At 45.9% G+C, this 15921-nt stretch overlaps 1 protein-coding gene across 3 annotated transcripts in view; it reads right to left on the minus strand.

Moving 5' to 3' along the window:
* Window positions 1–11235: 11235 nt before the first annotated feature.
* Smap2 (small ArfGAP2) overlaps window positions 11236–15921 on the minus strand; it is a 52951-nt gene continuing 48265 nt past the window's right edge. The window contains exons 9-11 of one of the 3 annotated variants that reach the window (XM_059254892.1): window positions 15582–15898; window positions 12401–12539; window positions 11236–11409 (exon numbers count right to left, since the gene is read on the minus strand). In XM_059254892.1, the coding sequence (XP_059110875.1) occupies window positions 12414–12539; window positions 15582–15898 (443 nt within the window). In that variant the 3' untranslated portion in view covers window positions 11236–11409; window positions 12401–12413. Of the gene's footprint in view, window positions 12540–15099; window positions 15276–15581; window positions 15899–15921 lie in introns of all 3 variants that reach the window. The other 2 variants (XR_009377647.1, XM_059254891.1) reach the window with 2 other exon arrangements.

Here is a 15921-nt window from a genome sequence, read left to right on the forward strand (position 1 = left end):
AGTTCGGAACCGAGAGTCAACACGATCCAACTTCTACTTTTAGTACACATACACAGCATGCATATGGAAGTCAGGATAACTTGCAGGAATTGGTTCTCTCCTTTAACCTCGTGAGTCCTGGGAATCAAACTCAGGTCACCAGGCTTGGCAGCAAGTGCCTTCACTCCCTAGCCCATCTTTCCAGCCCCAAACTTCTGTGTTAGTATAATCAGACCTCTGCTCTCTCTAACCTGTAGTAAATGCAAGGCTGCAGTAAATCAAGTGAGAAATGATACTAGCAAATCGTTGGTAGGTGACAGCACAAGTGCTAACGAGTAAAAGTCTGTTTTAAGCTAAGCTAAAACACTCTCGTGTGACTCCATACTAGTGCATGTGTGTAGAGGTCAGAGGGTCAGCCTCAGACATCATTCCTCAGGATTCATCCACCTTTTTGCTTAGGACAGGGTCTCCCAGTGAGCCCCAGAAACTGGTCTATCTCAGCCTCCTCCAGCCATTGAAATTACAAGCATAGGTACCATTGGGTTTTTGTTTTGTTTGTTTGAGATGGGGTCTTACTATGTAGCCCTGGCTGGCTTGAAATTTGATATACAGACCAGGCTGGCCTTGAACTCAGACACCCACCTGCCTCTGCCTCCCAAATGCTGGGATTAAAGGCATGTGCTACTACTCTGGGCTGTGCCTAGCTTTTTTACATGTATTCTGGGGACTCTATCTCATGTCCACATGCTTGTACGGCAAATTATATACTGACTGAACCCTATCTTCAGGCCAAAACACTATCTTAATAACTTAATATAGTTTATTAGTGTTAATTATATCCATATTGTTATGATGCAGGTCATATAATATGTGGTGGAATTGATGGTCCAAAATTCAATGTAAAATTTTGACATCTGTTAGTACTAGTTTATTCTACCATAACAATGCAAAATAATATATTTATTTGAAACAGCATTTCTAGAAATGAGCCAACTAACATTTTTATTAAACCTCTTCTCTGTAAACAAAGGGCTACAGTGAAAGCTTGCGTTGCATTCCCTTCTAATTCATTAAAGACAATTTAGAACAGTAATTCTGAGAAATTAATCCTCAGAAACAACCCAGATCCATCATCAGCATCACCCATTCAGCAAGGAATAGTTGCTGATACCAGGGACCAGGTCCAGGGGATCTGAGAGCCCAAAAGCAGCTCCCCCCATCCCCTGGGGGTTGGGCAGCTCTTTGAAGTCCGGGGGAGGGGAGGGGAGGGGAGGGGAAGATGAATGACTGAGTGTCCAAAGAGACCAGAGCTGGTAGAAACAGCCCCAATACGTAAAAAGTCTCTTTACTAAGTGCAGAAACTTAAAAACACTTTAAGTCGGCTAGTTGACTCAAAGTGTTTTTAATTTTTATGTATTTGTGCAGATCAGCTTCAGCTCTGTAAAAGGGTTGGAAGGAAAGGAAAGGGAAAAAAGTCATCAGTGGGGAAAATGGGCAAAAGATCTGATTAGCCATGGCCTAGGAGGGGAATCAAAAGGGCAAAGAATGAGGTGTGTACTGTACCCAGACTGGCTGCTGTGGCAAGTGGGAGTTAGAGAACTCCTACACATCCCTAATAGAAGTGAGCACCCCCGTGTGTGTGTGTGTGTGTGTGTGTGTGTCTGTCTGTCTGTCTGTCTGTCCTCCCACACACATTGTTTTTTGGGGTTTTTGTTTGTTTTTTGTTTTGTTTTTTGAGACAGGGTTTCTCTGTGTAGTTTTGGTGCCTGTCCTGGATCTCGCTCTACAGACCAGGCTGGCCTCAAACTCACAGAGATCCACCTGCCTCTGCCTCCCAAGTGCTGGGATTGAAGGCATGCGCCACCACCGCCCGGCTTCAGCTTTTTAATAAAACAATTAATAGTAAATCTCGTCACTTGACATATCTCCAATGACCTTTTCTCAGTGAGGAGACTGGAATTGCTTCTCAGTTTTAAGGGGGTGTTATCTGCAGGTAGAAGAAACTGGTTTTCACAGATGTTCTGCTGTGGTACAGGCCCCACTGTGAGATACAAGTCACCTGCCAGGTACAAGTCACCGTGCTGCCTGCGTCCTGTGTGATGGCCTCGGCGTGCACTTCATACTCTCCTCCCATCTCCGAGTCTCCCTGTTGCTTAACTGCGTATTGTTTTGACATAATACAGAAACAAAGACTTAAATGTCTATATAAAGTATTTCTATAGTCTTAAAATGATGTAAAAATTTTTTAATGTTAAAAGGTTCATTAAAAAAATTAACCTAAAAATAATAAAACAGTTCCACTAAGTAAAGTGATCCCTTTGAAAATCTGTAATTTGGGGCTAAAGAGCTGTCCCAGTGGTCAAGCCGACAACATGCAGGCAAAATACCCACACACAAAAAGCTTTTTAAAATGAAAAATACAATGTGTAGAGTCCCTTCTTAGCAAGGCGGTGGCCCTGGGTTTGGTCTAGCCACTACCACTAGAGGGAAAAGAAGGTTATGACCAAAAGTTCAGCTTCCACCAGGCATGGTTGCAAAGGCCTATTATCCCAGCAGCGAGACGGGAGTTTAAGGATAGCCTGGGCTACATAGTAAGGTGGTTTCAAAGAAAGAAAGAAAAAAGAAAGAGGGATGAAGGCATCTGACTCGGTGTCATACAAAACAAGTTACAAAATAACCTCCCCTTACTCACGGTCTTCCTTTCCTGTCTCCTTTCCTCCACTTCCCACCGGTGTTTCCTGAGTTTCACAAATAAACGACTTGTGTGCTCTTCTTTATCTCAGGGTCTGCTTCTGAGATAACCCAGATCAGTCCCTGAATGTGTGAACAATGAGCTGGAAGTCACCCTCTCCTGTGAAGTGAGCTATCATGTCTAACCAGCCTGCATACCCTCCCCAAATAATAGTGTCCTTGAAATCTTGTATTTAAGGGGCCTGAGATAAGGATAGCACACCCTGGAAAGACAATTCGCCAAGCTATCCATGGAACAATTTGTAGTTTCCTAGACACAGGACATACTTCAGTTAACATTTGAAAGGGTAAGTTCCTAACACTTAAAATCGTCCTTTAGAGTCAGTTTACACCGGGTCTGAGCTTCTGATGCCAGTGAATTCGCTCGGTTCATTTTTACTTATTTTTGACACAAGACCTTGTCATTGAGCCTACATTGACTTCAAACTCACAGCAACCCTCCTGCCTCAGACTCTGAAGTGCGGGGATTTCAGACATGCCTACTTTCCATTCAGCTTATAGATCAACCTTCCACCTCACTTGAAGACTCCACAGTTTTTATGGGAGCCTTTTGTCTTGCAAGGAACAGTGTTCACTAGCACACGAGGGCAAGCAGGGTTACCCCTCTTCATCTTCTCTGGACAGGGGTTTTATTCACAGACATAAATCGACAGGACAAGTTGAATGAGAAAGGAGAAAAGTGACATTTTAGAAACTGGCAAACAGGGAGGTGGGTGCTAAATAGACTTGAGCCCTGAAAAGGCTGAAGAAGCATCGAGAAGATCCGGAAGGGGCTTCCCTTGCAGGATCCCAAGAGGCGGATTGCCTGGGGGCACACTGGAAATGGGAGAGAAAGTGAGGCTAAGAGCGGAATTCTCATGAGACACTGTTGAAGCAGTGCTGATTCCCAGCATCCCTGTGCTCTGGGGTCAGATTGCAATCCTCTGTATCTTTTCCAGAGACTGGAGATGTCATCTCAGAGGGGACTCAGAACTAATGGGCACCAGGCACAGAGGAGGACGACTTTTGTGTTGAACATGGAGGATAGGATGGGGTGAGGATAAATGAAAATATACACAAAGAACTTAGGACTCTCAGCCTTCTTTCCAGAATGTTCCATCTGGTCTACACTTTATAGATATATCTGAAAACCCTCTCTGGTGAATCGAATGCGCCTGAGGGAAGAGATCTAAAGATACCAACTAGACGCCACTCAGGACTTGAGGTTCTGTCAGAGAGGCTGAAAGTCCTGTTGCGTGAGGCTTTCTTAGGGCAAACCTTTCATTACCTGGGCTCCATACTGTCTCTGAGATAACTGGGCAAGGGAATTACATACACCCAGGAAGTGGCAACAGCTAACAGCTGGAATGCACCTTGCACAGTCACCTTTGGAGAAGATCAGGAGGGAGATGCATACACACACCAGGAGTACTTTAAGTCCCCCTCTCAGGATGGCAGCCTTGCCTTCTCAAGGAGGCTCAGAATCTGCCCACTAGCTCAGGTCCAGCAGCAGACTGCAAGGCTTCATTTCTACCTCAGTACTGTCTGTCTCCAAAGCTGGGGACATTTTAGCTACATGAATAAAGTGGGACTTTAGTAATCTGCCATTTATTTGGGACCCTATTCCCAATTATCTATCTCCAAAGATCTTGGTATTTATTCTGGTTACCATGGGTTTCAGGCAGATGATGATTGTTGTTAAAGGCAACTATTGGGAATTTCACAACTCCATTGAAAACAGGAAATAAATTTCATCAGCATTATTTTTTTAAAATTTAATGTGCATGCATGTATGCCTGTGGACCACATGCATACAGAGGTCAGAAGAGGGGGTTGAGTTCTCTGGAACTGGAGTTACAGTTTTAAGTCACCCTGTGGATGCTGGGAACCGAGCCTAGGTCCTTTACAAGAGCAAGTGCTTGAACCGCTGAGGCATCTCTCCACCACTTCATCAGCATTCTTGCTCTATAGGGGAATGGCTACTAAATGATGCTTAAAGATTCTATGTGGACTGGGTCTCACATAACCTAGAATGGCCTCAAACAATATATAGCCAACAATGACCTTGAACATTGGATCCTTCTGCCCCACTTTTTGATTATAGTGATGGGACTATAGGTGTGCACCACCATGACCAGTTCATGCAGTGCTGGGGATTGAACTCAGGGTTGCATGCATGCTAGGCAAACACTCTATCAACTGAACTATCCTTCTTTTTCTTTTTTCCTTCTTTGAAACCACCTTACTATGTAGCCTGGCTATCCTTAAACTCCCGTCTCGCTGCTGGGATAATAGGCCTTTGCAACCATGCCTGGTGGAAGCTGAACTTTTGGTCATAACCTTCTTTTCCCTCTAGTGGCAGTGGCTAGACCAAACCCAGGGCTGTAGCCTTGCTAGCACTTTTACAACTAAGTGGGACTCAAGACTTTAGTAAACAAAATGTCTTTGGGTTCCTACCAGTGGCAGGTGACAGAGGAATGACATGTTTAGTCATTCATCCCATGCTTTTCTTTGATATATTTTCCTGTATATACAAAGCGAAGTCTGTTATCTCGGCTTCCAGGGCAAGCCAATTTATGTTGGGCCTTGTCTATTAAAAATATGCCCGCTGGGAGAGAAACCCTGTCTCAAAACACCAATAGAAAAAAAAAAAAAAAAAAGCCCATTTGCAGGAAGAAAAGGGGAGAAATGCTGTAATTACATTATATTTTTTAAAACTTCCCAGCTGGCTCGAAAAAACAAAAACAAAAAAAAAACAAAAAACAAAAAACAAAAAAATTTCCCAGCTGGGGCTGGAGAAATTGCTGGTCTTCCAGGGGCCCCAGATTCAAGTCCTAGCATCCATCTTATTTATGTCTTTAACGACCATTTTTAACTCGTCCCAGGGAATCCAATGTCCTCTTTTGGCCTCCATGGTACCACATATAATGCACACAGACATACATGCAGACAAAACACCCAAACAATAAAATAAATAAAAATTTATTTTTAAAAATAGGTCCAGCTACTGGCTCTAGTACATTAAACCACAAATCTGTGGTGTGTCCATGTGAATATCACCAGACTGTGGATACATGTTTCTCCTGAGTGAACAGCCTCAGTATTTTATATAAATTCCTCACCATTTCCCCCACAATGGCAGAACACACCTCCTTCAAGTCTCAACACTTAACTACCAGTTTCTTTTTTCTCTTTATAAACACCTTGTTCTGTGTGTGCGCACGTGTGTGTGTGTGTGTGTGTGTGTGTGTGTGTGTGTGTGTGTGTGTGTGTTGGTGTACACGGGCCAGCAGCACACATGTGGAGGTCAGAGGACAATTCGCAGGAGTAGATTTTGTGCTTCCACCATTCGGGTCCTGTGGGTTGGACTCTGGTCACCAGGCTTGGCAGCAAGTGCCTTAACTCACCCAACCATCTCACCAGCCTAACTTACAGTTTCTTAAACAGCTAAAAAAAAAAAAAGTTGAAATTCAGGGCTGGAAGATTGGCTCAGTGGTTAGGAGCACTTGTTCTTGCAAAGGACCCAGGTTTGATTCCTAGCACCCACATGGAGGTTCACCACCTCCTCATACACCAGACATGCATTCGGTGCACAGATGTACATGCATGCATAAAAAAAAAACACTCATACACATAAAATAATAAAAATAAATCTATTTTTTTCTTTTCAAGGTAGGGTTTCTCTGTGTTACAGCTCTGGCTGTCTCAGAATTCACTTTGTAGACCAAGTTGGCCTTGAACTCACAGAGATACTCCTGCCTCTGCCTCCCAAGTGCTGGGATTAAAGGTGTGTGCCAGCATACCCAGCTAAAATTTTTTTAAAAATTGAAATTCCTACCAAAAATTAGCTGAGCCATTCAAGAAGTCAATGTACTGGAGGGAAAAGCTGGAGCCACTATTCCAAACTAAAAGCAAACAAAAAATAAATAAATAAAAACAAAAACCAGGTATCATAACAAAATGCAGTTCATAAACTCAGGATTAGGTCCTGGTTTGAAAGGAAACGCAACCCTGTGCTGTGCTGGCTCACCCTTGCAGCCACAGCACGCTGGAGGCTGAGGCAGGAGGACTTCAAGTTCAAGGCCAGCCTGGGCTTCATAGCAAGACCTGGTCTCGAAATCAACAAATCCCAGAACACGAGACATTTTTGGAATAACTTGTAGCAATGGAGAATAGGCTGACCTTAGGTGGCATGAAATTATTTGCACAGGATATCATTCTGAGGAGGAATATACTCAAATACCTAGGGGTACAGCACACTTTGAGATGACACAGTGAAAAATGTGTTCAGCATTAAGCTCGTGAACTCCCTTCATGTAGTTACATGTAACCACGCTCTAATAAGATAATTTCCATTCTCTCCAGTAATCTATAGCATGAATATACCATGATTTAGTTATCCATTTTTCTGCGGATGGACCTTTGGATTGTTTATGGTTTGGGTGAGATTATGAATAATGCTCTCTCCTAAACACTTTTATGTTTCTAATGCTCAGAAACAGGCATTTCTATTTATATACACCTAGGGGCAGAATTGTTGCCTATTAGTAATCTTAAACTAAAGCATTCTTCCAAGAACTTGGATCAGTATACATCCCCACCTGCTCTAGTTGCTCCACATTCTTTCTAACACTTGGATTTGTATTCTTTCTCTTAGTCATTCTGGCACATGCACGCACACACACACGTGTGTGTGTGTGTGTGTGTGTGTGTGTGTGTGTGTGTGTGTGTGTGCGCGTGTGCGTGTGTGTGTGTGTGTGTGTGTGTGTGTGTGTGTGTGTGTGTGTGTATTTGGGACAGGGTCTCACTATGTAGTCCTGCCTTGTGTGGAACTATTTAGAAAGGACTAGCTTTGAATTCACAGATATTTCCTTGCCTCTTCCTCCCTAGTGTTGGGATTAAAGACTTGTGCCCTATTTAGAGATACCTTGCGGCTCTCATTTCTACTTCCCCAACTTCTAGTAATACTGGACACTTCTTCAAATGGATATGCTGGTAATTTGGTTATCCCTTTAAAGTGCCCATGCAGAGGTGTGTGTGTGCATGTGTGCGTACTTTTCTCTCCTTTTTTGGTATTGGGGCTGGACCCCAGGGTCTCATGCATACTAAGTAAGCACTCTGTCACTAAGCTAAATCCCCATTCCTCTGGCCTTGAACTCACTCTGCAGCTAAAACAGGCCCTGACCATGCAATCCTTCTGCCTCAGCCTCTGGAGTAGCTGCAATTAAAGGCCTGTGCCACCAGATTTGCTTAACTTTTTCCTGTTTGAAATGATTTCTTCACGTATTCATTGCCTTTAGCACATGCTCAGAGCATCTTTTCCTGTGTTCTGGCAAGCCACACACACACACACACACACACACACACACACACACACACACACACACACGTTTATTGAGAGAAACTACTCCTTAGAAGCCTGGAGGAAGGCATATGGCATGCTCTAGCTAAGCTACCAGCAAGGTTGAGAAACTTGGAAACCTAATGGCCTACTGCTGTTGAGGTCCAGCTTCTTCATGTCAAGGACAGCAGGGTCCTCCTACATGAAATTTTAAAGTTGCAAGTAAAAAAAGCAAAGCAAATTTTTTTTTTTTTTTAAAACAGGATCTCAGTGTGTAGCCTTGGCTGTCCTAGAACTTGTTCTGTAGACCAGGCTGGCCTGGAACTCACAGAGATCCACCTGCCTTTGCCTCCTGAGTGCTGAAATTAAAGGCGTGTGCCACCACTGCCCAGCACGAGAAATAACCTCATTTGTTCCTGAGTGAGGCAGACAGTTGTTATTTGCTTTTTCCCCATTGGTTTGGAACTTATACTCTATTTCTTACAAGCAACCCTTGAAATCCACTGTGTACATTTAACTTCACACGGCCTTTTTCTCTACTTTCAAACTTATTTCAGTTTAGTCTTTGGCCCACATTAGTAGGTTTCTGGCCCTACCATCCCTACGAAGATGCTGGTGCACGCTGTCACACGCTGAGTCCAACAGTCCCTTCCCATCCTTATCTGCACTAGCTTCCAGGGTTGCCTGTGTCTTTTTTCCCCCAGGATGCTCTGATTTTACATCTTTACCTCCACCCCATCTTCTCTCCTTCTTGGGTGTTTCCACTTCAACCTCTACTCAAACTGAATTGTTTCCCCAAGGTTCTCTTCCTAGCCCACTTTTCATTTTACTAATACAGTTTCTGATCCCATCCTCTCCTTCCATGGGGCTAACTCTCAAATTAGTATCTCCAGTCCAACCTCTTCTTTGAACCTCAGACTCAAACCCAATTTCCAACTGTCCAACCAACCTGGAGACAAGACAGGCAGCCCAAATACAGCATGCCTGTAGTCAGTGATTACCTGCTTCTCCCACCAATTCATGCCTGGAAGCTCAGGTCCTTTCACTCCTTTCTCTCCCTCTGTCCCACTTCCTAGACATTGTTATGATCTTCCAGCTCTACCTCCTGGCGTATTTTTCTGGTTGCTTTTCCCAAGTGGTATTCTATGGATATTAGATATTTTAGAAAAAAAAATGGATTCTACTGTAAAGTTAGGCTGCTAAGTACTAGGAAGCTATGACAAACTTGTTTCCACAGGACTTTCTGGAGGCACTCTGTGGCTATTAGATTCTAGATACATAGGAGGTGTGCAATCTTTCCCAAGATTATTTTAGGATTTCTACAGGACACTGGGTAGCATCTCAGGTGCCTCATCAGGCATGAAACTGCTGCCTTGAACCAGTCCATTCTTCCTCAGCCCCATGCCAGGACCCTAGCACGGCTTTGCCATCTTTCTGGCCCCATGGCTCTCATCTTGCTTCCTTAGACATGCTATTCACAGTGGTACAAGAGCAAGCTATTTAAACTCAAATGGGAAAATGACATCTATTGTTCACCTGGAGTATGGGAAGCACTCCTGTGACCTGGTCAACTCTACCTGTCTCATCTCACACCACAGACCCACTTATACCTTAGGAATCTCCACCTGCTCTCCTCTCTCCAAATGGTCTTTGTTCACATTGTGCTATCTGGAATATTCCTCCTCTTTCATCTACCCATTGGCTAACTGCTACCTCTCTAAGACTCAGCTCGGATGCTACTATTCTCCAACCCTGCTCATGATGCACCATCAGCAATTATAAATGTATTGTGCAAAGCTTAAGACCAGGGACAATATTAATTTCTTTTTTTGTTTTCTTTGCTTTTCAAAGCAGGATTTCTCTATGTAGACCAGGCTGGCCTTGAACTCAGAGCTCTACCTGCCTCTGCCTCCCAAATGCTGAGATTAAAGGCATGTGCAACCACTGCCTGGATAATTTTTTTTTCTTCTTCTTAAATCCTAAAACCTAGTGGGTCCCAAGGCTCAGCCCTCGTCTCTTGATACCACCTGCAAGATTAATCCATCCATACCGACACCCCCCAACTCATCCAGCCAGCTCATTTCCAGTACACACGTTTGCTTTATTCTTCTCCCAGATCTCCACCACACTGGTGGCTCACTCAGGTCTATTAGGACATAACCTCCTCTGTTACACTTCATCCAAATCCTCATGCTCACGATCCTCTTCCTTTAATACTCTCAGAAATTAATTTGATTGTCCATCTTCCCTACTGAATCAGCCCAGACAACTGGAGCAGCTACTTACTGTGCTGTCTCTGATGCCTCAGACAGCGTCTGCACAATGTTTACACATTCAATCTGTGTTGGATGAATTAATGTCTTACATGTCTGGCACATAATTCTTACTGACATTTGAATGTTTGCTAACTGCCCTATATTGTATTAAATGAACCACAGGAATTACTTTGTCTTAAGGCTACAATTAGCTCTTTTATACTGAGACCCTTGGGAATGGTAGTTTGCTGGAATTCTGGTTTAAAAGGATATGGGTAGCAATGGTCTCACTGTGAGTGGCTACTGTGCTACCCTCATACTTACACAGGTAACACTCAACTGTGTGCTCTGCTCAAAAGGATGGTGGAGGTGGGAGATGGAGATACAGGAGGAAACACACTGCAGACCGTTGTCCAAGCAGAGCATCATCCCATTTCACGGTGGAGAAGTCAAGTTCCTCCTAGTTTTCACTGCCTAGAGGGCTGGGGCACCTTTAACCCGGCAACCAAAGGGAGCTACTGCTCCCTTGCTAGGGAAGAGTTTAAACTACCTATTTTCTCCTCTGGGCACAGGGAAAGAACAAAGCGTTCACAAATCAGAGTCTCAGAGTCTCAGGGCTCTGCCAAGGAAGGGTTGACGCCTGAGAACCGCATTCCTTCTCTGAGTCTCAGCTTTCCACCGATAGGGAAACCACTCCAGATTTGAATGTTCCACGACCCTTACAGTACAGAGCCCCAGACCCTTCTGCTCACTGCTCCGGATACCACTGGAGAAAGGCCTCCTTCCTGTCTTCTGGACTGGGCCAGCCCTTGGCATACCAAGAACAGAACTCTTTAAAATGCGAGTGAAGGTAGCAGGATGCTCTTGGAAAGCAAAAGTCCTGGGTGTGTCTTACTGTCTTCCAAGAGTGACACAGTGACAGCCGAGCGAAACGGTCCTTCCCTGCAATATTTATTAAGGAATTTACACATACACAGGAGAAAGGCAACCAGGCGCTGTGGTTCCCACACATGAGATCTTTGAAGCAAAGTTTTCTTGTTTGAGTTTTCAAGTGGGGTGAACAATGGCCGAGAGGAAGCTGCCCAGGCTCTCTGCCTCTTACACCTGGAAAAGGTGGGCAAACAGCACTCAGACACGAGGACCTTGGAGATGGTGGATGGGAGAAGGGAAAGGAGGAGGAGCTATCGATGAGATGGCAAGTTCTAAACTGTACGGTAACCTGGCAACAGTTTTAGCTATTGAGAAATTAATTCCTCTCTGCTGCAAACCTAGAACTAGAAAACAAAACGCCCAGAGCAGATGGGGAGGTGGCAGGTGGGTCCACACATCCACACGCACACAAGCAGCGCACACGCTAAGCTCTGCACTTCCTTGTAGGGGCTGGTCTTTCAGCCACAGGGCTGGATCCTGCTCAAGGCAGGCAGAAGGTGGGCAAGGGATGTGTGTTTGTGTGTGGGACCTTCATGGAGTCTTTGGTGCTAATAAAGGCAGACTGAAGCAGCAAGTCCTGAAGCTCCAGATCCTGACAGCACTCAGAGTCAAGTGGAATGATATTTTTGCTCATCCTCATAGGAAGGGGCTTGCTTCACTCTAGGGCCAGGACCAACTTGATCCAAGACCCAAGGATTATCTGACTACACAACTTCCTTCATTCCCACAAAGCTGGGAACAATGCCTTCCTCTTCAAGCAGAACTCCCAACACTTAAAAAAAGCTTAAAACAAAGGACCGCTCCACTTCCCTCTGCCAAGCACTCAGCCTCTACAGACCTTTCTGGGGGCCTGAGAGGAGGCTCAGCCTCAAGGGAAGGTACTGAGCAGCTCATGTACCCTCTTCTGCCAATAATTTCTAAGGTGCTGGTGCCGGGAGAAGGTGGGGTGGGAGGAAATCAGGAAGTCAGGGGACATGACCAACACAAGGCAACAGAGAGGTCTGTGAGTGGGGGAAGGGACTGGGTTGGGCAGGACGCCAAACCCCAGATGACTTATGAGCAATTTCTAAACCAAACAGAGAGAGGTAGGAAAAAGAGGAGGAGGAGAGGACTGGGAAAGAAGAGAAAAGGGAAAGCAAGGGATGAAGAAGAGTGGCAGCCATACAGGCGCTTTGCTTTTATTTCCACATCTGAGGGCTGAGAGTCTGATTGGCTGCCTGGCCATTTCCACCGCCCATTGACTGTCCATAGTTCATCATGCCGTTGGCTCCGTAGAAGTTCATCCCAGCCATCTGCTGGGTCATCTGAAAAGGACAGAGATTTTCAGATCAGGCCTTGGGCACTCAGCCAGTTAGTACACAGAGCAGGGGAAGCAGGACTCCTGAGTCTAGTCAGCAGAGAGGCCTCCAATGAGTGTCTCCTCTTCTTTCCTAGGCCCTCTCCTCACACTCTCACTGTTGAAGCCTCTTGTCAGCTGGTCCAGTCTGCTCTGAGGAGTCTAAAAACAGGCCCCTGCTGCAGTGCTCCGCCTCCCCCCACCCACCTCCCAGGCAGTGCCAATATCAGCTGTGCGTGCTTGCTTGGACAAGTCGGGTGATGGGGGCCTCCCACTGGACGGCCAAAGGAAGAAATGGGAGAAACAACCTACGTGTCTGTCACCTATGACAACCAGAGAAGCTGGGCGAAGAGTCAGTGGAAGGCAGCCTGGGTGGGACAGTCTTCTTCTTGTTGTTCGGTTCTGAGAGCGGGTCTCACTGTGTAACCCGACTGGCCCGGAACTCACTATAGAGACCAGGCTGGCCTCAGACTTGCAGTGATTATCCAGCCTCTGCCGCAGGCCCACAAGTACTAGGATTAGGGTCATGTGCTACTAGGCTGGGCCAGTAAGGACTTCTCCGTAATTAGATTAAAAGACAGACTTTTTCAAAGAACTTCAGTTTTCCTGAGAACTGAAATTTAGGGGAAAACTGGAAGAAGAATGCAACAAAACCCACGTTTCATCTTTAAATTCACGAGCTGTTACATTTTAGCCTGCTTTTTTCTGTGTACACATACATACATAGACATGTATACGTATAAATTTGAGGTGCAGGTATCATACCTCTGCACCCCGTGGAGGTCAGGAGGCATCTCATGAGGATGAACACTTTCTCAGAACCACACCCCAGCACACCCGAGAAATGTCACGCTGCTACAGTCGTCTATACTGCCTCACTGTCTCCACTCTTTCCTCTCTAATCTGAAGCCCGACGTCAGCCTGGGTGTTCACTCTGTCTAATGTGTGACTGACAGACTTGTGTGGGGAGTGACGGACAGAGGCAGCCTCAGCCCAGAGAATTTTCTTGTTCTTTGGTGCACTCCTTTAATCCCAGCACTTGGGAAGCAGAGTCAAGTGGATCCCTGTGAGTTTGAGGCCAGCCTGGGCTACATAGTGAGTTTCAGGGACGCTAGGACTACACAGAGAAACCCTGTCTTGTGGGTCAGTTTCCCCAAATACAATAAAAGGGATCTTCTTGCTGGACAGTGGGGGTGCACGCCTTTGATCCCAGCACTCAGGAGGCAGAGGCAGGCGGATCTTTGAGTTCAAGGCCAGCCTGTTCTAGGATAGCCAGAGCTACACAGAGAAACCTTGTCTCAAAAAACAAACAAAAAAGGGATCCTCCTTTTATATACTATGTATTATTATATCATTATAATATATTATATAATAATTTCCAGAACTATTCATTTATTTGTTTTGTTTGTTTGTTTTTTGAGACAGGGTATCACTATGTAGTTCTGGCTGTCCTGGAAGTCAGGATGTGCTCACACTCAGAGGTCCACCTGCCTCCTGAGTTCTGGGATTGCAGGTGCTGGCTGCCACGCCTGGCTTCAAGCAGTTTTTCCTATCTGAAAATGTTTGTTTGAGGAGACTTTATTCAGGCTGGTGAACTGTGTAACAGTTTTTTTCTGCTTCATGAATGGGGCAGGGGTTGGTTACCTGAAATCCTTTTAAAAATTAGTTCTTTGGGTGGTTCGTGTAGCCTGTTTTGATCATATTTACCCCTCACTCACTCCAACACTTCCCCAATTCACCCAGCTTCCCTACCCTCTCGACTACGTGTCTTCTTCTTTTAATTCTTCAAGAACCGTTTGTGCTACCCGGATATTCTTAACGCGGTCTTCTACTGGAGAGCGGTCAGCTTACCAAGTCAACGCTAACTCGGTCTTCTACTAGAGAGTGGTCAGCTTACCTACCAGGGCAACGCTAACTCGGTCTTCTATTGGAGAGTGGTCAGCTTACCTACCAGGGCAATGCTAACTCGGTCTTCTAGTGGAGAGTGGTCAGCTTACCTACCAGGGCAATGCTAACTCGGTCTTCTACTGGAGAGTGGTCAGCTTACCTACCAGGGCAACGCTCTCAGAAAGCTCTCTCCTCCCCAGCTCCATGCCGAGAGCTCCATAGTTTGGGGTGGGGGCATGTGCTCTGACTTCTGTTTTCTAGTTTCTCCTCATAGGTTTTAAGAATGCCTGCCACCACATTCTGCTTCCTTAGTAGCGCCTCATTCTTCTGAGGCAGCAATAAGGCAGACAGATAGGAGGGTTTGGGAACATTACGAGACAGGCGTTAAAGGAGCGCCCTCTCTTGTTAGTGGAATAAGGCAGACAGATAGGAGAGTCTGGGGACATGACAGGCGTTAAAAGAGTGCCCTCTCCTGTTAGTGGAATGACTGCATAGACGAATGGATGGTGTGTCCTCTGATTTATGTGTCTCTATTCCATTCCTCACTTGTTTCCTTCCCATCACTTTCAGATTTTCAAAGACTTTCCTCTTCCTATGTCACGCTCGCCTCCCCGCACACAATGTCTTTCCAAGCTACCAACCTAGATGCCTGCGTGTTCCAGCTCCCATGTTTGTGAGGCCCCCGGTAACCAGAGCTCTCCTCTGCCATGCCTTCTGCCTGTTCTCAGGATGCCTTCACCAGGATGGGCCTTTCTTCTTCTGGCTTTGTCACCTCAGGCCTCTGCTCCTCCTCTCTGGGGACTTGGGGCCCCTATGCCTAATGCCGTGACATGTGGAGCCATGCGAACAGTTTTGCTTGTGCCCCTTGCTTGTCTGTAGAGGTTTGGTTTTCTTTTTAGAAGGTGTGGAGGGACTCAGACTTAGTCTACAGGTCTTATTCTATAGGCACTCAGGAACCCTCAAAAAGTCTGACTTCAGCCAGGCCTTCTACGGAAATAAAACGAGGTATATCTCTGGCATAACTTGTCCACATGGAAAGGATTTGGGGGATCAGGAGGTGGCACCAGGAGCGACACCGAGCAAGGCTCTGAAGTCCCACCGCAGGTACAGTGAGGCTGCTTACCTGAGTAAGGTTCCACTGCAGCTGCTGAGCTGGCTGAACCCCATACACAGTCTGGGGCATGGCTGCCATGCTTGCCATGTAGCCGGCCTGCTGAGTGGTCATCATCCCGTTGGGCACACCCATCATGGAAGCCTGCACACCCCCCATATAGCCTGCAGGCATGGCCATGGGGGCAACCATTCCAGAGGCTCCTGGCTGAGCTACCATGCCTACTGGTGGGGGCATCATGCTGCCCATGATGCTGTTAGGTGGTGTAACGCCGGGGAAACCGGGGTAAGCTGTGGGATATGCCATCTGAGCAGGGGCCATGAACATTGCTGCCAAGAAAACACACATAAGG

This window comes from Peromyscus eremicus, chromosome 2 (genome assembly GCF_949786415.1).
Source record: "Peromyscus eremicus chromosome 2, PerEre_H2_v1, whole genome shotgun sequence".
Taxonomy (NCBI): Eukaryota; Metazoa; Chordata; class Mammalia; order Rodentia; family Cricetidae; genus Peromyscus; species Peromyscus eremicus.